Genomic DNA, 22,745 nt, shown 5'->3' with positions numbered 1-22,745 from the left:
TCACCCGACGATATAAGCTTCAAGCCACAAATGCAGACCATCTCACGACATCAGATCTAGCCTGAATTTCACGCCTATATCTCCAGATTTGATAGTGGACCTTTCCTGTTAATGCTTCAGACATCGGAATTGGCTGGCTCAGATTTCCTCTCAGTCTTTCGTACTTTTTTCTCCTTTGTTTAAAATACACTCTTCCTTCCTCGCCTATTCTTCCGCTCATCTTTAGACGCACATATTATTTCCCCCACATCCTAAGTCTTTTCAGATTTGACGATATTATTACTCGTACGTTATAGCATGCGGCAACCATACTCCAAACGTTATTATAATATGTTACTGGCCGCGGAATTGACCCTTGACAGCTTGTGGCATTTTTATCTTGCTTCATCGATCACCTCTTTACTGTTTCTGCTTGCTTCACCCTCCATGACTGCAACGTATCTTCATTGCATTGCGAGATTTCTAGCGCATATATTCATCAGTAATCATTTCCTGCGCTTTGTAATTTATCACTCTTATTTATCCTAATTATTTTATTTTATTTTATTTTATTTTCTACTTGCGCTCTATAAATCAATTCGCAAAAACTGAGCATTTCTTATTATCTCTATGCGCATGGGACAAGGCCACTGATTATCCAATTTTCAGCCGAATAATATTATTCAAATTTGACGGGAACTTATTTTCTTCTAATAGAATTTTGGCGTATTCCTATGCTGAATAGCGATCTATTGAGCCTAAAGGACGTGTGAGGTCATTGGATAGAAACCACCTGCCCCAACTCTGCGAGGTCCTCATCAACATTCATTAACTATTAGGCTCCTGACAGCGAATATAACTAGGATACACCTCGTAATAGAGCAATAGAGCATCACTACTCCGTACACATGGAAAGCTCTGGTTTAGTGTGCTTGGCATATGCATGACCAGAAGTTTAATCTGACATCAACATCCATTCCTGTGCTGGAAGGAAAAGCTTCGGAGGTATTGAGGCCAGAACCTTTTACAGAAAACGATACAAGAACATGAAAATGCTGAAAATGCTGACAGTACTATGATCAGCAATGCGGCAGTGGTGATGATTGTTTTTGATGGAAATTGAATGAGGATTTGCTGTGCTATTTCTGCAAATCCGCAGCAGACATTGAGCTGATAAGCTGATAAATCCTCATACCATTGAGGAGCTCATAACTAATCTGTTTGACTCAATGTGACGATAAGAAACGTGAAACAAGCGTAGGTATTATTCCATACCTGTTGGCCGATGCATTTGCTGCTCGAACTGCGTTTCAAGTTGCGTTTTATCGGTTGCATATCTGGCACGGGTCGGTTTGCTCATGTCGTGTCGGTCAATTGGATCTAACCGGCTCATCCCGAGTAAAGCAACTTGCTACGCAAGCAGTTCGCGCTCGTTCGCACACAAAATATGCAGGTCCGGTCATGACTACCTGGACAGCCCAGCCCTACGTCCGCTCAGTCGTGTTACCATACTTAAGTCCAGACGAGAGAGGTGTGAGAATACTCTTGCCAAAGGGAAAATGGTTGCTGCAAAAAGCCCGGAGAAACGGAATGGGGGAAGACGTTATTGCCATTGCACGAATGTGTGCTTTGTAGCCATTTGGTTATGATGAGGCCACTACCAGACAGAAGCCTGCGCTCGGGAGACATACCGGAATGGGTTAGAAGACAAGGAAAACAATTCGATGAAAATCTCGCAGTGATTGCCATCTTTACCTCCGACCATGGCTAAACCTAGCGGAACCCACCAATTGCTTGGGTTTTGCTCATGGCCGTTCCCTTCAATTGAAAAGGAATAGAGAGCTTTTCAACCTACAGTGCCGAAGACAGAATGGTTACTGATAACTCCCACCACCTTCGTCATGCTAGGGCATCGATCGATATACTTCGTAGGTAGTGTACGAGGTTGCTTTTGCAAAGCTATCTCGTTGAGTTCCGATAGAAGAATGCTCAACCAACGGTCATTTCACTTTGCGAATTGATTGCTCCCTTTCGCGTAGCTACTGACCGCTAGCATCCCAGTTATTTTTAACACATTTTATTTGGTGCCATTCAAGTTGCTACCTAGGCAATCCTACGTCGTTTCAACACAAAGAGGCGGTGGAGTGTGAAGCAGGAGAGTAGTATTTTATTTGATAAAATTGGTAGTGTAAGCCATCCGATGAGCATTTTCCGCGCAAATAGAATATAACGATGAACTTTTTCTTCTCGACGCTGGAGGACACCGTGCAGTAAGTTAACCCTTTTTCTCAACTCCCTCCTCCCTTCCATACCAACATCTAGGGCATTCAGCAAACTGACATTACAGATTCGCTTTGGACTGGGTGAGCTCGCTTTTGACTCTATTTTCCGGCATTCCACTCAGATTGCATAGAAAATGGGAAGGTATCTATATATTTTTCTTGATAGAGCCCTCCGAGACCATTTAGCGAAATAGCTTCTAGATTGAGTCTAATCAGCTTTATCTGTCAAAATATCTACACATCTTTTTCTAATTTACTAAAAGAAAAAGAAAAAAAAAAAAAAAAAAAAAAAAAAAAAAAGCAAAACGCGTAGCGCTTCCTTTGAATGACTCTCACGCATCTCATAGTTTCCACCAATATCAACCATGTCTATGTAGAATTAGCCGCCCCGCTGCTACAGCCTATAGGTCCTCCTTGGACGTTGCTGTTCAACCCATTCCTTGATCAGAGTAGTCAAGCGATCTATCTCCTCGAATGTATTCCTAGCATGAAGACACACGCGCACTCGTTCCGTTCCCACTGGGACGGTGGGAGGCATAATCGCTCGGACAATTTGTCCTTCAGCCTGGAGAAAGCTCGCAAGTTCACGTGGCATCGATGTCTGAAGCGAGAAAATAGGAGACCGATCTTGATGATGTATTGTCAAGATTGCAGGATCTGCTGGTTGAAGGCTTTTTAATCTTGTGGCCATGTATTTAACGAGGTCGTGCAGTCGCGATTGGAGCTAGGGAGGCCATGAGATAAGTCAGTTATAGGTGTATAGGTATATAAATATGTAAATGTATCAATTTGGGGAGGATTAGGTCATACCGACTCAGTTGCTCCATCGTTCATCAGCTCGTATGCAACGCGGGTGGCGGCTAGAGATGGAAGGCCCAATGCCGTGGAATATATGAGGGGTCGAGCGTAGTTGATCAGATATTCCCGCGTGAGGTGGGAGCAGAGAACGATTGCTACAGTCGGGAGACGAACAGAATTCCCACATATGTTAGTCAGGTTGATGTCCCATCACTTTTGTAGACTAAGACGCATCTGAAACCTCATTCGAAGTAACGACAGCGGAACGCTCTAGGTCGACAGCTTCAGGGTGACCTCAAACAGGGATGGGGAACGGTACCTCCGTGGCTGGCTAGCGCTTTACCAAACGTATGTACTCTGATGAAAACATGGCCCTCGACACCAAGTTCTTGGACAAGACCTGCCCCTCGAGGTCCGAACACTCCTGTGGTGTGCGCTTCATCCACAATCATGTATGCATTCCCTCTGGGAAACACAGTCTTGATAACCGCTAGAAGTTCCGCAATTGGGGCAAAGTCACCCTGCATACTATACAGAGATTCCACTACAACAAATACGCTCCGCTCTCCCGACGCTACCAAAGGATCTCCTTGTACAACGCTTTGTGCAATTCGGAAAAAATCGTCGACCGAATTATGCTCGAATGAAATTTTCCTCGAGGCTCTCGAAAGTTTCACACCATCGTGGACACTCGCGTGGATTAACTCATCGTGTATAACAACATCCCCCGGCTGTGGAACGCATGAAAAGATCGATAGATTGGCATCATAGCCGGAGTTGAAGAGTAAGCCGCTCTCCGCATTGTGGAAGGCGGTTATAAAGCGCTCCAGATTTTCTATATACGCTGAGTTACCGTCCAAAAGCCTAGACCCCGTGCTTGCAAATGAATGTGACGAAGGCTCACGGGCAAGACTTTGTAAAAGGTGGGAGCGGAGGGTGGTTGATGTTGATAGCGAAAGGAAGTCGTTAGAGGAAAAATCCACCCCGCCGGATGGTGGGACTTGGAGATAGCGGCGACGCCCTTTAACCTCTCTCTGATCCAGGCAAGATTGAAAGGCACGCAGAAGGGCCCCAGAAGAGTCCATTTTGCGTTTACATGGCGACCAGATCGATTACATTTTCAAACTTTCGATGGCATGTAAGATATCGGGTTGCTGAAATTTTTCACCTGGTCCCAGCGAAGCACATAGAAAGGGTGCGTGCTGGGATCATGGATCCGGCGTGCGTTCAGAGTTTTGGGACTTGTTGACTCGTTGGGGCGAGAGGGCGGATCCATGGATGCCCTAGTGAGGGGGAGCAAGTATTTTTATATTTTGTTTTGTTTTCGCTGGCGGGGAATATTTGGTTTTAGCCTCAAGTTTGGTTGAACTCGCCCCATCAAACCGAGTCAGTTCTCAACAAGTTGTCAACAACAGCAATCAATGATAATATTAATAACATATTGAGCTGTGTGCAAAATGCAAGCCGGGGAATAGTCAACTTGGGGCCTGGAAGTGTATTGCAGATACTCCGGGTGTTAGCGGCGCAGTCTGCACACGGCTCACTAGCTGACAAGGGGCTGTATCGCCAGCGAGCCACTATATATCTGAAATGCCCTAGGAACAGTTTGCACTTTGTCTCCTCAAAGAAAAAAAAAAAAGAAAGGGGGCGGTTTGCTTTGACTATGGCTTGCGTGGGCGCTTTTCTCTCAAAGCATCTCCTGACATATCAAGTATGCGGTGCGAATACCAACGTGGGTAAAACGGTATTCTCGTCCCTCCTCTACAAGGCGCACGCCTTGTCGAAACCCAAGACCAACCACTGGTATTTGAAGCCTGTTTCTACCGGGCCTGAGTGTGATAGGGATGATAGGTATGTGGATGAAATGGCTGAGGTAGCTCACTTGGATTTTATTTTACACGGCGCCTAGCGCTGGATAAACCTGTCATCGACTATATGACATTCCTAATAAGCGTGGTGTAACACAGACACATCAGTCGCTTCGCTAAGCATGTTTCGATCAAGTGTTTATACATCTTCGATCAGCCGGTGAGCCCTCATCTTGCTGCTGCCGGTAAACAGGTAACTTTTGTCATCATCTTTTTTATATTTATATCTATGTATGTATCTTTTCTCATAGGCCGCTAAATTGTATGTCCGCAGTGCCCTGGAGACGGAGAAATTGTCGAGGCTGTTAGCCAAACCCTTCACGGGTGGGCACAATATGGGCGTGGACTTGCTCTCGTTGAACGGCCGGAGGAGTCTTATCCCCCGGGCTAAACGGGACCCTGCAAAGTGATCTCTATAGACCACTGCCATTGCCTGTCATTCTGGTTGCAGACTCAAGGTTAGGGGGGATATCATCTTCTATTGCTGCGTTTGAAAGTCTTTCGCTTCGCGGATACGATGTCCATGCGGTTGCTGTGCTGGAGGATAACTTCTATCAAAACCACACGTACCTAGAGGAATTTTTCCTCTCGAAAAGGAACATTCCGGTTTTGACAGTACCCCAACCTCCCCCAAAACAATTGACAGGCGACGACTCCGTTGCCGCAGATGATGAACAGAAGATGTCAAGATATTACGAAGAACAGGCTAAAAGGCTTCTGACAGAAGTGCATGGGCCCCGGTCCAGTTTTTTGGATATACTCTCTGAGAAGCATCACTCTCGGATCTCAGAACTTGAGTCTATGTCCGCCAGGGCCCATTCCTCCATTTGGTACCCATTTACCCAACACCAGTCATTAGCTCCAAAAGATATCATGGTAATCGATTCGGCATATGGAGACTGTTTCCAAACTTCCACGGGAAATTCTACGGAATCTGGTTCAGAACCAACCGCAGCTAACACTGAACCTTCGCAAGAGAATAAATCCAACCTATTACGGCCAACATTTGACGGCTCTGCGTCTTGGTGGACTCAGTGCCTTGGCCACGGGAACCCCGAATTGTCCTTGGAGGCAGCCTATGCGGCTGGCCGATATGGCCATGTCATCTTGCCAGGTGCAATCCATGAACCGGCCCTTTCACTCGCGGAATCCCTGATTAAAATGATAAACAACCCTCGATTGAAGAGAGCATTCTACTCCGACAACGGAAGCACTGGTATGGAGGTTGCCGTCAAGATGGCTCTGAGAGTGGCATGCAAGCGGTATAATTGGGATTCCAGCAAGGAAGACATTGAGATTTTAGGCCTGCGCGGAAGCTATCACGGGGATACAATTGGGACGATGGATCTCGCGGAACCCTCAATCTACAACAAAAAAGTTGAGTGGTACCGCGGCCGCGGCCATTGGTTCAACTTTCCCACGGTGAAAATGTTACGGGGAAGATGGATCATCGAAATACCACAGGAATTAAAGGGGTCACTAGGAAACAATACAGAATTTCCTACTCGACAATCGATCTTCGACCTTGCGCAGCGGAAAAAATCAGTCGCCCGCCAACGCTATTATACTTACATAAAGAGGAGCTTAGAAAAACTTATTTGCCAGGATGGTCGAAAATTCGGAGCCCTGATCATGGAACCTGTCATCCTGGGAGCTGGCGGGATGTTATTCGCGTTAGTACTGCAGTTGCGACAAGCAATTGTTTTCCTCTCCCTTGTTTTCCTCTCCCTTGCCTTTCTAACCGCTCTTAACCGGTGCTGACTCTTTTTCTTCAATATATATCATAGCGATCCACTTTTCCAGCAAACCATGGTTGAAGTTGTTCGGGAGAACCCGGGCCTATTTGGGGGAGGCCATGCCCCACCTTCATCATCGTCGGATCGCACATGGTCTGGCCTGCCTGTGGTTTTCGACGAAGTTTTCACCGGCCTCTATCGCCTGGGCAGAGCCTCCTCTGCATCCTTCCTCGATACGCACGCCGACATCTCAGTGCACGCAAAGCTGCTGACAGGCGGGCTCGTGCCGCTGTGCATCACCCTTGCAAGCGAGGATATCTTCGACGCGTTTTGTACCCCGCACAAAGTCGATGCCCTGCTGCACGGCCACAGCTATACCGCACACCCTGTCGGCTGTAGAGTGGCAGAAGCATCGCTCCGCATGTTGACCACTAAGAATGCAGAACGATGTCAGCAAATGCTATTACGTGATCAGCCACACCGTCAGCCGCACAATCAACCGTCTGTGGAAGCAGGCGTTGATCTTCCGGAACAGCTTCGGCACGTTTGGAGTAGCTGGTCGGATCAATTGGTCCTGGACCTCTCGCGCTCCGAACAGGTCGAAGCGGCTTTTGCCCTTGGCACTGTTCTAAGTATTAGCCTGCGAAGCCAAGACGGCGGTGGTAAGTAGTTCCTGCGACCACCCTTAATTTACAATTACGATCCTCCATTAACAGGCTTTATCGTTTCTAGGATATGGTTCCAATGCCGCAGCTGCCCTCCAACGGCGGCTAGGCGAAACAAACGCAGACGGTTTTAGCATTCATTGCAGGGTTTTAGGGAATGTCCTTTACTTGATGTGTGATTTGACTTCAGGCGTAGAACAGCTGGCAAGGATAGAGAAAGCAGTTCGCACTGCACTTTTATAGAACGATAGAACTTGGGGGGAAAAAAAGAAAAGAAAAGTTTTGAATTTTTGGGTATACACCACGTTCTGCTTGCAAATATAGACATTTCCGACATTTCTATTGATATCATATATTCGACGTAATTCTACCCGAAACTTTTTTTTTCCCCTAACCCTAAGCAGGAGGAACAGGAGGGGAAGTGGTGGGAGAGGTGGTGGTGGCGGTGGCGGTTGTAGCAGTAGTAGCAGTAGCACCACCCCTGAACTCCCCTCGCTGAAACCCTGCCATTGGATAGAAACCCCATTTCTCCAGCATCCGCTTATCCTCCTCCCATCCATTGCAGTCAGTGGTGAGCATTTTCTCGCCCGTAAACACTGAATTAACCCCAGCCATAAAGCAGGCCACCTGCTGTTCTTCAGTCATGTTTATGCGACCTGCGGAGAGTCGGACAGTGGTCTTGGGAAGGACGATCCTCGCCGTCGCGACGGTGCGGAGCACCTTATCGAACGCGATGGGTTTCCTATGCCCGAGGGGAGTTCCCTTGATGGGCACGAGAGCGTTAACGGGGAACGACTCTGGATGTGCAGGGAGTGTTGCGGCGGTATGCAACAGGCCCACACGGTCAGAATCGTCCTCGCCCAGGCCCAGAATCCCGCCAGAGCAAACGTTGATGCCGGCATCGCGCACGTGGCTCAGCGTCTGGAGCCGCTCGTCGTATGTCCGGGTGGTGATGACGGAGGGGTAGAATTCGCGGGAGGTGTCGACGTTGTGGTTGTAGGCGGTCAGCCCCGCGTCCTTCAACTCCTTGGCCTGCTCGCCGTCGATCATCCCGAGTGTCACGCACACCTCCATATCCATCGCTCGAACGCCAGAGATCATTTTCTTGATGTTACGCAGGCTGTTCTTCCGACCACGCATGTCCCGCCAGGCGGCGCCCATACAGAAACGGGTGCTACCGTTTTCTTTGGCGATGCGGGCGGCTTCTAAGGTAGCCTCGACAGAGCTCATCTTCGAGGCCTGGAGGCCTGTGTTGTATCGTGAGGACTGCGAGCAGTACGAGCAGTCTTCTGAGCAGCCGCCGACCTTGATATTCATCAGAGTACATAGCTGGATAGCCGAAGGGTCATGGAATCGCTGGTGGACGGTGGCCTGTAGGCATTAGATAGGAAAAAAAAAAATCATTAGCATTTCCCTCCATTCAGGCATAGGCAGGGGGAGCGGGTGGTTGGTCCATCTCCCCTTCCCCCGCAAACGGAGAAGGATTAAGTTCATACAGCGGCATATGTAAGCTGGTGGAGGGGTGTTTCGTATATCTGTCTGATTTCGTCCCGCGTCCAATTGATACGGGGAGCCTCGGCGACAAGAGCATCCTGGAGGGCACTCGACGTTGACGCTGCCGCTGGCGATATGGACGTCGCAGCTCGGGTTTGCGTGATCGGGGTAAAGATGCGTAGAGCGGCTTGTGCCCCAGCCCGTGACAGCCGTATCGAAGCCATTATTATTTATTATTCGTATGGTCCTGGCGCCCCGCCGGGTTGTAGAAGGGCCTTGTGTGGTTGACGGGATAGTTTTAAGGGTTGAGAACGAGCATACCAAATCGAACGACCAACAGCTCCGCGACTGAGAAATCTTCACATGACCATTGGTAACAGACGCAGCCAATCGGTATGGAGCACAATCCGAGCGCGGACAACCGATCTCGTTGGATACTTGGACTCTTGGATGCCAATTGGTGGCGGCGTTGGGGCGAGATATGTCGTCGTTGATGCCAGTGGGGAGACCTTCGCCTCAACGGGAAGAGGGGCGGCCGAAGCCATCAAGGCTGCAAAAAGCCCCAACGGTTCCACGGCGCCATTGAAACAACCACTTTGCCGGCGGGGCCCAATTGCCCCAATTGCGCTCGCCTGGGCCTGACGAAATTGGCGCAGGCTATCCTGGAATTATGGCGTGCATCGTTGTAACGTCGACCATCATTACGGAGTATTATGGGCTGTTATATATCGGTGTGATGCACCAGTTTAAAAACGGGCTTGCTTACTCTGATTAAATATCAGCATCCATGCATCTGTGCGCACTCCTGCAAGATCCCAGCACGAAATATCATGGATAGGAGGAGGATTCTAATGCCGGGGGTTTGGCCAATTCAACAGGCGTTCAGGAAAAAGATCAAATATCAAATTCACGAAATAACTAACAACAAGCTGGCTTTATATAACTTGCTTTACATCGCTACTCTACTGCGTTTATAACCATCGTGGGCCTCGGAACACTCAGACCAGAAGCCAACTAACCAGGCTCCCCCAGATACTATTTCCAGGGATAGTGAGTCCCGAGTATTGCCGCATGACGCTATAACTCCAGCCTTAATATTATTTTAAGCAAATCCACCGTTTTACCAGGACAAGAGGGCACTGCGTAGTTGGTGACGGTTCGGTCGCTTCATGGTTCGACTGGTGAAAATCACCTCTGCAAAAAAATTCAAGCCATGTTCATTTGCTGCGTGGGCAGCACCAAAATGACAGTCTTCCATCAGATCGACTAACATGGCACGAGTATTCTTCGAAATAGCCGGCAATCGTGAGTATGTATTTACATCTATATGGATAAACATACAATAACAATGCTGTAAAGGCGTTGGTTCGCGGTGAACAAGGTCGAGTTGGTATCAAGCACCACACATCAGAATCGAACTAGAGAGGAACCGGTGTGGACAAGATGTGCTCCTCGATCGCCTGCCCTGCACTTCTCCTCTGAGAGAGAGACATGATCTGTGCCAGTGCCATCTCGAATTTGGCTGTCAAGATGAGAGGATGTCATGCACTTGGAACGTGAGTGTGGTCTGATTTATATGAAATGCTGTGATCCTCTACACCTAAAGTTAAGGGGGTATCACTCAGCCTCCCTCTTCAGATGTTCCGTTGAACAATGATATCACATAAATATATCATAGGAAGTTCGGCCAAATGCATGCATCAATATTCCAGGTCCAAACCGAAAGGGCAAGTTCAAATTCTAGGAACTGGAGAACATCCAAGGTGCTGGGAAACATCCGGATGGACGGGGAGGCGATGATTTAAGTGGTACTTTTTGGCAGCCAAACCGACCACATTTGTTCCATGATGGATGCTCTCATGGATCCATAGCAGTGCTCAAGCCAAGGTTGCCAGTCCCAGTCAACCCATTCATGAAAAGTGGGATGACGGCTCCAATCCTGATCCCAACACAACAAAGATGATATTGGAAAATCAGCAAGATATTTGGCTTTCCACTCAACAGAGCTGTTTGCAGGGGTTCAACCAATCCTGCAATGTCCAAAGTCAATGAGTACCACTGGCTGAAGAGTGCTCTCCAGCACAAGAACATTTATATCTCTGTGCAACTGAACATACAGCATAGATTCTGCATTTATGATGGTCTTCAAAATTCTTTGATGCTCTGACTGCATATAGTTGGCTGGGTTGAGATGTTGTATTGTGGTCTTGGTTACTTTTTTGATAAGGACCAATTGAATAGATTGTGATGTGCTTTCATTTGGAATTGACAGCTCAAGTGTAAAAGACTCATAATATCTTGGAATGATAGTTTCTTCAAGTGAATAAAGCAGTTGATAGACTGCAGTTTCATGAGAGTATGCCAGATCTATGTAGTGAAAAGGATCCACATCATCTTGTTTATGCCCAAAGTAGAGGGGATTGTAGAGCTTGATGACTGGATTCAGATCAGCTGGTATTGGGTCTTGTCTGAGACATCTGAAGTCTTATCAATGACACACAGATGGTAACAAGCTGTGTACTGTGTTGATCTCTCATTCTGACAGATTCAACAACCTGCAGTCAAATCATGCTCTCTCCAGTCAATTCAGGCAGGGAAGGATGAAGTATACAACAATCCACAGGATGAACACTTTCTCTTTCTCAATGATTCTCATAAGATAAGATGACCTCAACTGTTGCGGGAGCAGGAGGAGTATGCAGGTGGATGCGAACCTCTTGACCAGGGGTGTAAGCCAATGGTGGCTTGGACTCGTTGTATCTGACACAGTAGGAAGCACTCAGTTGATAAGCCATGGTTGCAAGATTGGACAATTGAATGGCCTGGGAAAGTCGCAGTCGCCGTTGTGGACATCAAAAGAACTTGAGGCTGTTGGGATTCTGGGATTCTGGCCAGTTTGACTCCAGGCTTTGAAATGTTGTGGTAGGCAAAAAGGAGGTTGTTACAAACATCTAACATCTGTGAGGCATCCTATGCTTGCGGATGTAAATATGTTCGGATGTAAATATGTTCGGATGTAAATATGTTGATCCTTATGTATGTACAGTACATTCAATACAGGATGCGTATTTCTCTATAGACTTATTAAATATAGAACATGGTAGAACTACTGATAATGGACCAGATGCAAGGAACAGAAACAAATGCACCCACCACCAGCTCCGATTTTTAATGCTGATCTACGCAGCTGTCGACAACCCATCCGCGTCTAAATTCTAGATCTTCTCTTCTCGTTTCTTTGTCTTAATGAACCCCTGCGGGCCTCGCCTCCCAAACGCCCATCCGATTTGGTTAGCGAACTTGAGCTCAGTACCCAAGTCCTCCGCGAATTGCCACACAACGCTCGGGTTCTTCAGAAACAGTCGACCAACAAGTACTAAATCAAGTCCTTTCTCCAGCAGCGCGTCTGCATCGATGCCGTTGTTGATGCTCCCGACCGCTCCGACGAGAAGTTTGTCGCCCACAACCTCCTTCACCGCATGAGCAAAGTGCGCTTGGAAGCACGGCCCCGGAATGATCTTCTGGTCAGGGTGATTCCCACCCGCGCTGACGTCCAATAAATCGACCTCGCCCTTCTCCGCTAATATCTTCGCGAACCGCACTGTGTCTTCTGATTTCCAGCTGGGTAGGTCCGGACGGGTCTCCTCTAGCCACTCGGAGGCAGAGATTCGTAAGAAGAGGGGCATGTCCTTCGGCATGTTCTGGCGCGAGATGGTGATGATCTCGCTGGTTAGCCGGATTCGATTCTCAAAACTGCCTCCGTACTCGTCGGTGCGGTTGTTGGAGACCGGCGAGCAAAATGAAAACAGCAGATAGCCGTGAGCGCAGTGCACCTCTATATAATCCACGCCAGCCTTCACTGCACGCCTCACAGCTGCACCCCACGCTTCCTTCACATCCGCAATGTCCCGTTTTGTCATTGCTTTGGGCTGTGCCAAGGTGTCTGAGAATGGGATGTCGCTGGGGCCCTTCACATTATCTGGCCAGCCGTTTGCATGCTCCGGTGCAACTTCGGTGTCTGCGAGAAATGGAGCCAAGGCACTCGCCTTGCGCCCGGCATGGGCGAGCTGGATGCCAATCTTTTGGTTCTGGCTGTGGACGAATTCTACCACCCGCCTCAGAGGTTCGATTTGCGAGTCCTTCCATAACCCCGCGTCCTCTGGCGAAATCCGACCTTCGGCGAGGACAGCAGTGGCCTCCGTCATGACAAAGCCTGGCCCTCGCATGGCGATTCCTCCGAGATGGCTCATGTGCCAGTCTGTCATGTGTCCATCGTCTGATGAATATTGGCACAGAGGAGCTAGCTACAGAATCAATCAAATGCTCGTCAGCGTTTTGAAAAAATGCTATCGCGCACATAATCCGAATACGGAGTGGGAACACATACCCCAATACGATTCTGGAATGTCACACCCCTTACTTTCAGAGGCCGGAAGAGCTTTGGCGGCCTAGAGCCATCGGACTGGGGATCTGCGGCAGTTCCTGATGGGGGGTTCTGTACCGGAGTGAAATAGCTCACCCCAGGCGCAGGTTCGCTCTGGATGAGTTTCTGGGCTGGCATATTTTCAATTGACAGCGAACCGTATTATCCAATTCACCAGGACGGCTATTTCTTTCTTTCTTTCTTCTTTTTCCTTTTTCTCACAATCGGTTTGCTGGTCGAGTCCCCGTGATGATAGGAAGAGGGGTAAATGCAGGTGTTCTATATAAATAGCTCATACTCAGTTGCAAGCACGAAGGGATAAATAAACCGATGAGAAATCTGTTAAGAAGAAATGATGAAAGCAGAGATATGATGCCATTGCTCTGAAATCAAGTCTCAGGCAATCAAGTCTCAGGCGCAATAGTAATTATCGTAACCGCCCATCATGCCCTAAACACATCTTCAAGCCGTGGTAAATGAGGGGGCCAGAGGCAGAAGTCCGTCCGCAGAGTCTATTTTTATTTTTTAAGTTCAGGAATACCAGTGGTCTGAACCAACTAAGCCGTTTTTGCTACTTAAATCCTGCGTACGGATATTCACCTTAACTGACCTTCCTCCATCTGCTGATTAATTGGCAGCAAGTCCAATTTCCAAGGTTGTGAGGAAATCTTGTAAGCATCGCTGTTTCAGTGCTAACATTGCAGGGGCCGAGACAAGCATCCGCCGCCAAAGATCTTGAAAACATCCTTCCCTTGAGAGGTGGCCGGCTTCTTGAGTGAAGATATTGATTGCAGAGACGCCGTACAGCGGGTGGCTTCAAGTGTCTAGATGAGCAGGCAACCAACATCTACATACACCATCTAGTCGAGTTTATCGACCATTGCAGAGGAAACAAAAGAATACAGGGGGTGATCCATAAATTGAACTTCTATTCTCCATTTGCGTAGTACGCCGTAAGTACATATTGGCGCTGGGCATCACGCATATCGGATGTAACCCCTAACCCCTCTCTGGCCCAAGAAAAGTAGATATATCTGCGCTCTCCTTCCCATCATCGACTCCGCAGTCGTATTTAGCACGAGCCAGGATGTACCCAGGCGGCGCTAACGGCAGGCGCTAGCCCCAAGCGGTAGGCGCCGAGCCGCCAGCGTCCTCAGCGCCGTCTCCGTCAGATTCTTAAAAGCGCCCGCCTCCTGATGCTTCGGACACCATATCAACAGCCAACCGCTGTCACCGACTGCCACCTAGACCACCTCGGCCAGGGATGTTGAACGAAGATGCTTGATGGCTGACCCCGGATACTTATTTCACTCCAGACAGGGTCACAGTCTAGCGTGAGGGAGAGATTCCGTTCTCTTGGTGCATTCTGTCATCAGCCAACCTCATTAGCAGATGTTGTACTCCGTACTGTCTTGCTGATGTTTCTGGTCGCCTCATGGCCAGATGCACCCTAATATACCGCGTGTGGCTGATACGTACCCAACCAACATTTCTTCGCCGCGTCTTCCGCATCATAGCTCCAGAGTAGTCTCTGCGTTTCCCTATCATTCCATTTATCGGGGCTCTTGGCTCCCTGCATTGAAGCTGCAAATTCCTCGTCCCTCTTGACCTGCTCTGGCCCGTCAGGAAGGTGCAGTGCGATTCGGTTTTCGGTACCCGATTGCTGAATCCCTTCCGCACGCTCCTTTCGGCACTTCTCATAGATCTGCAGAGCAAATGGGATGTCTGCCACCGTCTCTACTTGGGATAGTATCACCCCAAGAGCGGCGGCATCTTCAAGAGCCTGGGCGGCGCCTTGTGCGACGTAAGGTCTGTGATGGCCTGTAAGCCTTGGCCCGTCAGGATGGCTCCATGTACGCCATCCTACAAATTTTGGTATGCGTGCAACTTACAGCATAGGATGGCATGCATCCCCAACCAAAGCACATGACCCTTTAACCCAAGTTTGCAATCGCGGATACAAACAAAGTCTGGATTTCAGCACACTTGTGGACCATGAGATTAGTTTCAGGAGTCGAGGATCCCAACCGCCAAACGTCTCCATTATCTCCTCGCGTGTGCCGGGAATAGTCCAAGAGTCGCCGATGGAGTCCCTGTCAGGATGGACAAAAACAGCATTGTACAGCTGATGATTCCGTATAGGATAGCCGACGACATGTCGATGCGGACCAATCCATCTCACTGCCTGTGGCTCGTTAATTAACTTCGCAGTCTCTCTGTCCTGCAGCATTTTTGCACGTGGTATGAGAATCCGGAATGCGGCATCTCCACTAGGCTGTGCCCTGTTACTTTTATCTGAAAACATCTTGTTTCTGACTGTGGATTTGATGCCGTCGGCTGCAATCACTACGTCACCGTATATCATTCCCCCGCCTTTTAGGAACACAGCTGGACGATCAAATTCGATATCAACGACCGTTGCACCCAGACGTATTTTAATATTGTCTAGCTCGAGAACTCTGTCGATGAGCGCTTTTTGAAGATCCCCGCGGTGAATGACTGCAGCTTCGCCATATTGGTGATCAACCGGGCCTTCACTTAGGACTCGTCCGTCCTGCCATCGGACGACCTGGATGCGCTCAAGGACAATACTACTCTTTTCAATCGCTGGCTCGACTCCCAAACCTAAGATGCGGAATGTGTGTTAGGTGAATTCAACAGCGTCCAATGGGAGAGCACGTACGTCTCAGAATACAACGCATGTTCGGGGCAATTTGGATTCCTGCACCTAGATCCCGAATCTATATAATCCGCTATGGAGTCAGCCTGTCTATGCCTTTGCTTCACAGATGGCGCATTATCTCGTACCTGAGACGCGGACTCGAGGATGAGAATCCTGTGCCCCCAAGTCGCCAAAGAAATTGCGGTTGCAAGACCTCCGATCCCTTCAAAAGGGATCGAGCGCAAGTTAATGTGGTTTTCCATATTTTTCTGAGCCTCCTTTGCTACCGATCCGGAACTGCATACCTGCTCTATCCTAAACGGTAAGCATAGGCGCCAGGATAGAAACGGCGATGATGGCGAATGGATCAATAAACATCAATGAACTACACAGTGTCAGATGCACATACCCAACAACAACCACGTTCAAAGGCCGCTGGGCTGGCAGGAAGCCCATCTCGTCTGATTCCCTTACCCTTATTTCTTATTTCGACTTAAAAAGGAAAAGACAGAAAAAAAAAGGTAATGAAACCGGCTACTCAGCAAAGGTATGCCGATCAGTAAGACAGATATGCCGACTATTTGAGTGGATTCTATGATATATAGATATAGATCCACCTTGCCCCTCTCGTTCAGCAGTTACGGGATGGGCGCGTGCCCACCTCCTCACCGCAAAGACTTCCTCCATTTTAGCAATGCGCCACATCCCGCCACGAACCCAATCGGTCAATTGCCATTCCTGTGCTGGTGTGTGAAGCCAAAGAACGACCCTGCAAGTACGGAGTATGTTCTTCATTTCTTCCTTTTTTTTTTTCGCCATTTTTGTTCCTTTCTTTTTAATTGGTCCCTGTAACAAATGTTGGGCCCTCCGCAAAACTAGCGCCACCTAGCTCGGCACCAAGTCCGATCACTATCTGCCACCTTGAACTGTTTCCGATTTCCTGCACAATGCCTGCGTCTCGTATTTGGCTCTCTGGTGCTACCCTGCCAAATGCCTGATGGTTGACTTTGCCGTCGTCTTGCTTTCCAGCAAGTTTTTTCTACTGCGTTGACCCGGCAATCCAACTCATGGTGTTCCCTTCGAACTTCGAATACGATCCATTGGGAATTCCTGCGCAATCCCTGTAGGTCGATCCCGCCGTTGCACTGTCATGCAGGATTTTCAACGACAGAGAATGATTTAATCCATCGTAACAATACGCAGGAGGTAGGCAGATTACCAGGTATTCATCGCACCGGCGTCAGCGAATTTACGAGTCTTGGGGATCTTGGCTTTCGGGTCAGATCGAAGTTTCTCTACCTGGAATTATGGATCACCCTGCTGCACACTCCAAATCGAAGAGGCTACTCCGTAGAGGTAACCACAAGGTGAGAAGGTCACATCAATAACTCGCGGGCAGCATTACGACTATCATGTAAGACGATATATTTAAGTGCGGCTCTGATATATATTATCTATCTAGCTACGGAGTACACGTTGCTGTGATCGCTTCAGCGAGTTTAGATTCTGATATTGTCGGCATGATAATAAGCATAGCTAGCTAGTTAACATTCTTTGATATTCACCCTCAAAAAGCAGGCGACAGAAATCAAATCCCTTAAAGATTGAAGGGAATCAAACGTGAAAAAAAAAAAAAAAAAAAAAAAAAAAAAAAAAAAAAGGCTTAGGTGGAGTTCTAAACACAAGTATTTCATCGAAAGGACACAGTCTCCCCGCCAAGTAATAATGGAAAATAATGGACAGGGTTGAATGTCACTCGGAATCTGGGGGTGGTTTCATCCTTGCGGGACATTTTAAATCATGCATGGCTTGGAATCCAAAAGGCATGCATGCAAGAATATGCAACATGACCCACAAAACCCCGATATTCGAGGGTGCAGTGGGGAAAAAGGAATAAGTGATAAGCAAATCTAAAAGCTTGTTAGGATTCCTAATCAAGAGCAAATGTATAACCACTAATTGTATATATATATGTGTGTGTATGTGTGTGTGTGTGTGAGAGAGAGAGAGAGAGAAATACATGATAATAATAAAATAATAATTAATATATTCTACAGACCTAAAGCGAAAACAAAGCCATGATCCAGCTTTTTGCCCTCGTTCAGCCAGATCCATTAGATGCAGAAAACGTTTTGTCCTGCAGGGCTTTTACTACCGTCAATCGTATTTTTTTTTTTTTTTTTTTCCCAGGCTTTTTTTCAGCCGTCCTGTGCGACGCACTCACACCTCACCTCCATTCCCCATTCTCCATTCCTATGGGTTACCGCAATTCTCTTTCCTGACTTCTTCGCCTTTCTTCCTTCCTTTCCTTCTTTGTTGGAAATAGTGATGGGGATTTTGTATCCATTGCGATTTGAGATGCACCCTCCCTCTGCACCCGGCCCCAACCAATGAATTCGGTGGACAAAGCCGTGAATTGGAATATGATAAGTTGCCAAAATGAGGCGAATATTGGCTGCAAGACCAGACCACACAGACAACTGCTTTTTCTCAGCGCCCACCTGGGGATCAACACGCACTTCTGCAGGCTCGCTGTGGGCTGGTTCCACCCAATCATTCTGCGATGGAGCGGCCTGTTCCAAGCCCGTGGGAGATGATCTCTGCTTCGTTTCTTTTTCTTTTTCTTTTCTTTTCTTTTCTTTTTTTTTTTTTTTTTTCCGAGGCAAGGCGTTCTCTATACGCCGCGATGCTCTTGGTATTTTTTATTTCTCTCCTCCCCTGTTGCGCGTATTTATGGAGCGGCTGATATTCCAGTCCATCCAAACTGAAGAGTTCAAATGTTTGCAAGGAAAAGTCAAAAGGAGCTGCTGGTGCGACAGGTGGAGGTCTTTTTTTTTGTTTTTATTAACTTTGTTATTATTTTTTATTATTGTATTGTTTTGGGAAGGCTGAGTATCTTGGATGTGAATTACTAATGGCCTGCTTAGATCACTCACCGATGTGTGGGGAAGGACGGAAAATCAGACAAGTGAGATGGCCATGCATAAGTACTTCTGATGCGAGCGCTAGATTCAAGCCAGGGATGAACTTGCTGGAAAATTGTTGCAAGGGGAGATGCCCGCTGGGAGAGCCGGTTGCCTCCTCTTGCTGGTTGTAGCAATGGGAATCGGATGTTAACAAGTTTCCACTGCCGTGATTCTTCTTTTCCCCTTTTTCCAAATTGTTTTTGCTTCTGGCGGGGATGAGAGCAGGCGATGATGGTGAATTTTGCTGCTCCTCTCTAAAGATCCCATCACGGTGATTCAACCTCCATTTATTCCAAATCTGCAACATTGTCGTATCGCAAGCTTCAAAACTTTTGCGCAAGCGATCTAGTGGCATATTGGTAGCGCGGTGTAGGAGCTCAGTTCATATCCACGGCGATAAGAGTAAAGGAGATCTTTGACAGCTGTAAGGCAGAGTACAAAGGTTGTTCATCGCGAGTATATCAATATCAATCCGCGTCTCGTGTTCTCGCGCCGGGATAAGTCAGGTCGGATTACGTCAGTCATTACATCCACCCCTGCTGGTGTATCGGAATTGGTTCCGCGCGCTTATTCTCGGCAAGACGGGATCTCCAAACGCCCGCTTGACCCAAACCGGCTAGGGTGTTTCGGCAGTGGCGTCCCACCGGTGGCTGCTGCCCGGCATTGCGCACGGCAAAGCAGCCGCAGAAGAATACTCAAAAGGAGGAGAAAAGAACTCTCTCTCGCGCCGTGAGTGGGAGATCTACGGAACGACGGATCTCGACAGCATCCTCTGAAAATACGTCATCATGCCCGTCTCAAGCTTCTCCACGCCGGAAAAATACACCTACCTCCATGGTTTCGGCTCCTATCACGAGTGAGTTTGGAACCAGATATATTTTTCGCATCTCACTGACACTGACGCGCAACCCCCCATCCAGGTCGGAAGCCATTGACGGTGCCCTGCCTGTCGGGCAGAACTCCCCGCAGAAGCCCCCGTACGGGCTCTACGCCGAAAAGCTCTCTGGTACTGCCTTCACGGCCCCCCGCCATGAAAACCAGCAAACCTGGCTCTACCGCATCCTGCCCTCGGCCTCCCATGAGCCTTTTGTGGAGGTAGACTCCTCCACCTACCACACCAGCCTGGCCAAGGATGCGCATACTCTCAAACAGATCCCGAACCAGCTTCGGTGGAACCCCTTCGATTTCAGCGAGGATGTGGACTGGGTGCACGGCCTGCACCTGGTTGCGGGCGCTGGAGACCCTGCGATGAAGGCTGGTTTGGGAATCCTGGTCTTCGCTGTGGGTAAGGATATGGGCAACGAAGCGTTTTATTCCGCTGATGGAGACTTCCTGATCGTGCCGCAACATGGGGTTCTTGATATCCAGACCGAGCTTGGGAAAATCCTTGTGCGCCCCAATGAGATTTGCGTCATCCCCCGGGGGATCAGGTAAGTTTTTTTTCCACCTTTTGTTTCGTTCACTTACCGAATTTGAAATTTGAGATGAAAGAAATTATGCAAAAATAATTACTAAGTGCAGCCATCAAGATACCGCGTCACCCTCCCAGCTGGCCCCGTCCGCGGCTATATCTGCGAGCTGTACCAAGGACACTACCAACTCCCTGAACTTGGCCCCATCGGCTCCAACTGCCTCGCCAACGCCCGCGACTTCCAAGCGCCAACCGCCTCCTTCATCGACAGCGAGGCGGAAGAGAGCACAAACACCCAATGGCACCTCCTCAGCAAATTCAACAACACTCTCTTCTCGGCCCGGCAGGACCACACGCCTTTCGATGTCGTTGCCTGGCACGGCAACTACTACCCATACAAATACGACCTGGGTCGCTTCAACACCATAGGCTCCATCTCCTTCGACCACCCAGACCCGTCGATCTTCACTGTCCTCACGGGCCCCTCAGACCATGTAGGTACGGCCATTGCGGACTTTGTTATCTTTCCCCCACGCTGGCTGGTGGCAGAGGACACCTTCCGCCCGCCCTGGTACCACCGCAACACCATGTCGGAATTCATGGGCCTGATCTCAGGCGACTACGATGCGAAAATTGGGGGTGGGTTCCGACCAGCTGGGGCGAGTTTGCACAATGTGATGAGTGCGCATGGCCCGGATGCGGAGACTCATCGGGCCGCGAGTCAGGCGGAGTTGGCGCCTAAGAAGGTCGGGGAGGGAAGCCTGGCGTTTATGTTTGAGAGGTTGGTCATTTCTCTGTTCTTTTGGTATACAAGATACGTATATATATATACGGTGTCATAGTGCAGCTTACTAACTGGTTTTTGGTTGGATGTAGTTCGCTGATGGTCGGTGTGTCGGAGTGGGGGCTAAAGACCTGCCAGAAGGTACAAGGGGATTATAACGACGAGAGTTGGAGACCGCTGAAAAGGAATTTCGAGAACCCGAACAAGATGAGGTAGGGTAGGCAGCTGGTTGCCTATAGTAGTAGGAGTAGTTCATTGATGATGAGTTATATAAAATACTGAGCCGAGAGGAAGTTGAGCTGGGCCGGGAATTTTCCAAGGATTTCGAAACTTCGGTTTCTCCACGCTCTATTATGCAGTAGTTAACTATTTAGTAATAAATCAGGCTGTATGTTCTCTATTGTTACGCTTCTTTCTGATAGCTATGGGAATGGTTTGGGGTATGTACTGTCTATTTACCACCCTCTATGAGCAGCTGCTCTACATATCATTCACCCACACATAAATACACTCCTCTCACAAGGACTCAACCAACCTCGAAAACAGACCAACTCACCAAATAGCCAAACACCCTGCTATAAGATAAGACGCACATCAAGAAAAATCCAACCCCAACCCCGCTCGCTACACTCTACACTCTACACCACAAACCCCCCAACACCCCCATCCCTGCCGCCGTCGCCGTCGCCGTCCCCGTCGCCGTCCCCGTCCCATTGACCCTGCCCAACTGCACCGATCATCTCCTTCCTCATCGCCTCCTTAACGATCGCCCCACACATCTTCGCGTACGGATTGGTCTTGATCGCCAGCTGGCGCGCGATGTCGTTCCCATAGCACCCGCCCAGCTGGAAATCCATGCTGGCCATCTCTTCGAGTTGCTGCGCGGATTTGTGCTGCAGGTGGCGCGGGAGAGTCAGTGGTGCGGTTGCGGCGTTAGGTGGAGATGTGGTGGATGTGGAGAGGGCTCGAGAAGCGCGGTAGAGGATGTAGGCGCGGTGGGTGTGGGCGTTCGCGATGATGCGGGCGTGCAGAGGGGAGAGGCTGGTTGGTCGGTGCTGTGGTTGTTGTGATGGTGCGGAGGAAGATGCGGAGGACGAGTTGGAGACGGGAGATGGAGTGAGGAGTGCGATTGCCGTTGAGAGGTCGGAGAAGATCATATTTGCCAACTCCTGGTCGTCGTCGTCCTCCGCCTCCTGGTAGGGGTCCACCGCTTCGTTATCTCTAGATCTTTCATTTACCCTCCTACTATTATTACCCTGAGGATTTTGATTCCTATCCATGTTCTTCCTTTCCGCCAACATCCTCGCCGCCTGCGCCCTGTTCACATACGCTGACGCATAGCCCTTATTCGTCTCAATGATGGCCGTCAGCTTCGCCACGGCGTCTCGTATCTGCTCCGCCTCTGTGTCTGCTTGTAAGGGGATTATCGCGGCGCGTTCGAGCGCTTGCAGTGTTGAGAGCTCGGTTGGGGATATGCCAGGTAGTTGCTGGGGGAGAGAAGGGTCGACATGGATGCTGGCCGAGGCATTGCGGGGGGATGCCTCGGCGTCAAAGAGGGCTTGGAGGACAGCGGAGTCGTTGGAGGAGAGGCGAGGGGCGGAGGAGTTGATCGTCGTTGCTGAGGGTGCCATTTTCTCAAAGGGTGAGATAATTATTTCGTTACTTGTCTGTTCATAC

At 48.9% G+C, this 22,745-nt stretch overlaps 8 protein-coding genes across 8 annotated transcripts; 3 read left to right on the top strand and 5 right to left on the bottom strand.

Annotated features, from left to right (window-relative positions):
• Window positions 1–2,655: 2,655 nt before the first annotated feature.
• Window positions 2,656–4,144, bottom strand: HCAG_05727 (hypothetical protein; the record flags this gene model as incomplete). The annotated part of the gene is made up of 3 exons (XM_001538072.1): window positions 2,656–2,985; window positions 3,072–3,214; window positions 3,379–4,144. The coding sequence occupies 3 exons, from the start codon at window positions 4,142–4,144 to the stop codon at window positions 2,656–2,658; spliced, it is 1,239 nt and encodes a 412-aa protein (XP_001538122.1).
• Window positions 4,145–4,722: 578 nt separating this feature from the next.
• Window positions 4,723–7,333, top strand: HCAG_05726 (conserved hypothetical protein; the record flags this gene model as incomplete). The annotated part of the gene is made up of 6 exons (XM_001538071.1): window positions 4,723–4,910; window positions 5,027–5,120; window positions 5,179–5,189; window positions 5,347–6,349; window positions 6,533–6,600; window positions 6,715–7,333. 6 exons carry the CDS (start codon window positions 4,723–4,725, stop codon window positions 7,331–7,333), a joined length of 1,983 nt encoding a protein of 660 aa, XP_001538121.1.
• A 391-nt stretch (window positions 7,334–7,724) lies between these two features.
• On the bottom strand, window positions 7,725–9,046 carry HCAG_05725 (biotin synthase; the record flags this gene model as incomplete). The annotated part of the gene is made up of 2 exons (XM_001538070.1): window positions 7,725–8,699; window positions 8,825–9,046. 2 exons carry the CDS (start codon window positions 9,044–9,046, stop codon window positions 7,725–7,727), a joined length of 1,197 nt encoding a protein of 398 aa, XP_001538120.1.
• A 1,047-nt stretch (window positions 9,047–10,093) lies between these two features.
• On the top strand, window positions 10,094–10,317 carry HCAG_05724 (predicted protein; the record flags this gene model as incomplete). Its single annotated transcript, XM_001538069.1, has 2 exons — window positions 10,094–10,131; window positions 10,182–10,317. 2 exons carry the CDS (start codon window positions 10,094–10,096, stop codon window positions 10,315–10,317), a joined length of 174 nt encoding a protein of 57 aa, XP_001538119.1.
• A 1,720-nt stretch (window positions 10,318–12,037) lies between these two features.
• On the bottom strand, window positions 12,038–13,383 carry HCAG_05723 (conserved hypothetical protein; the record flags this gene model as incomplete). Its single annotated transcript, XM_001538068.1, has 2 exons — window positions 12,038–13,126; window positions 13,210–13,383. The coding sequence occupies 2 exons, from the start codon at window positions 13,381–13,383 to the stop codon at window positions 12,038–12,040; spliced, it is 1,263 nt and encodes a 420-aa protein (XP_001538118.1).
• A 1,184-nt stretch (window positions 13,384–14,567) lies between these two features.
• HCAG_05722 (predicted protein) lies at window positions 14,568–16,363 on the bottom strand (the record flags this gene model as incomplete). Its single annotated transcript, XM_001538067.1, has 6 exons — window positions 14,568–14,611; window positions 14,725–15,056; window positions 15,138–15,870; window positions 15,929–15,986; window positions 16,054–16,204; window positions 16,317–16,363. 6 exons carry the CDS (start codon window positions 16,361–16,363, stop codon window positions 14,568–14,570), a joined length of 1,365 nt encoding a protein of 454 aa, XP_001538117.1.
• Window positions 16,364–19,661: 3,298 nt separating this feature from the next.
• On the top strand, window positions 19,662–21,284 carry HCAG_05721 (homogentisate 1,2-dioxygenase; the record flags this gene model as incomplete). Its single annotated transcript, XM_001538066.1, has 4 exons — window positions 19,662–19,729; window positions 19,794–20,303; window positions 20,403–21,065; window positions 21,161–21,284. 4 exons carry the CDS (start codon window positions 19,662–19,664, stop codon window positions 21,282–21,284), a joined length of 1,365 nt encoding a protein of 454 aa, XP_001538116.1.
• Window positions 21,285–21,706: 422 nt separating this feature from the next.
• HCAG_05720 (conserved hypothetical protein) lies at window positions 21,707–22,699 on the bottom strand (the record flags this gene model as incomplete). The annotated part of the gene is made up of 2 exons (XM_001538065.1): window positions 21,707–22,289; window positions 22,398–22,699. 2 exons carry the CDS (start codon window positions 22,697–22,699, stop codon window positions 21,707–21,709), a joined length of 885 nt encoding a protein of 294 aa, XP_001538115.1.
• Between the last annotated feature and the right edge of the window lie 46 nt (window positions 22,700–22,745).

Source organism: Histoplasma capsulatum, genomic scaffold, assembly GCF_000149585.1.
Source record: "Histoplasma capsulatum NAm1 scaffold_7 genomic scaffold, whole genome shotgun sequence".
Taxonomy (NCBI): Eukaryota; Fungi; Ascomycota; class Eurotiomycetes; order Onygenales; family Ajellomycetaceae; genus Histoplasma; species Histoplasma mississippiense.
This window is presented reverse-complemented; position numbering and strand designations above follow the sequence as displayed.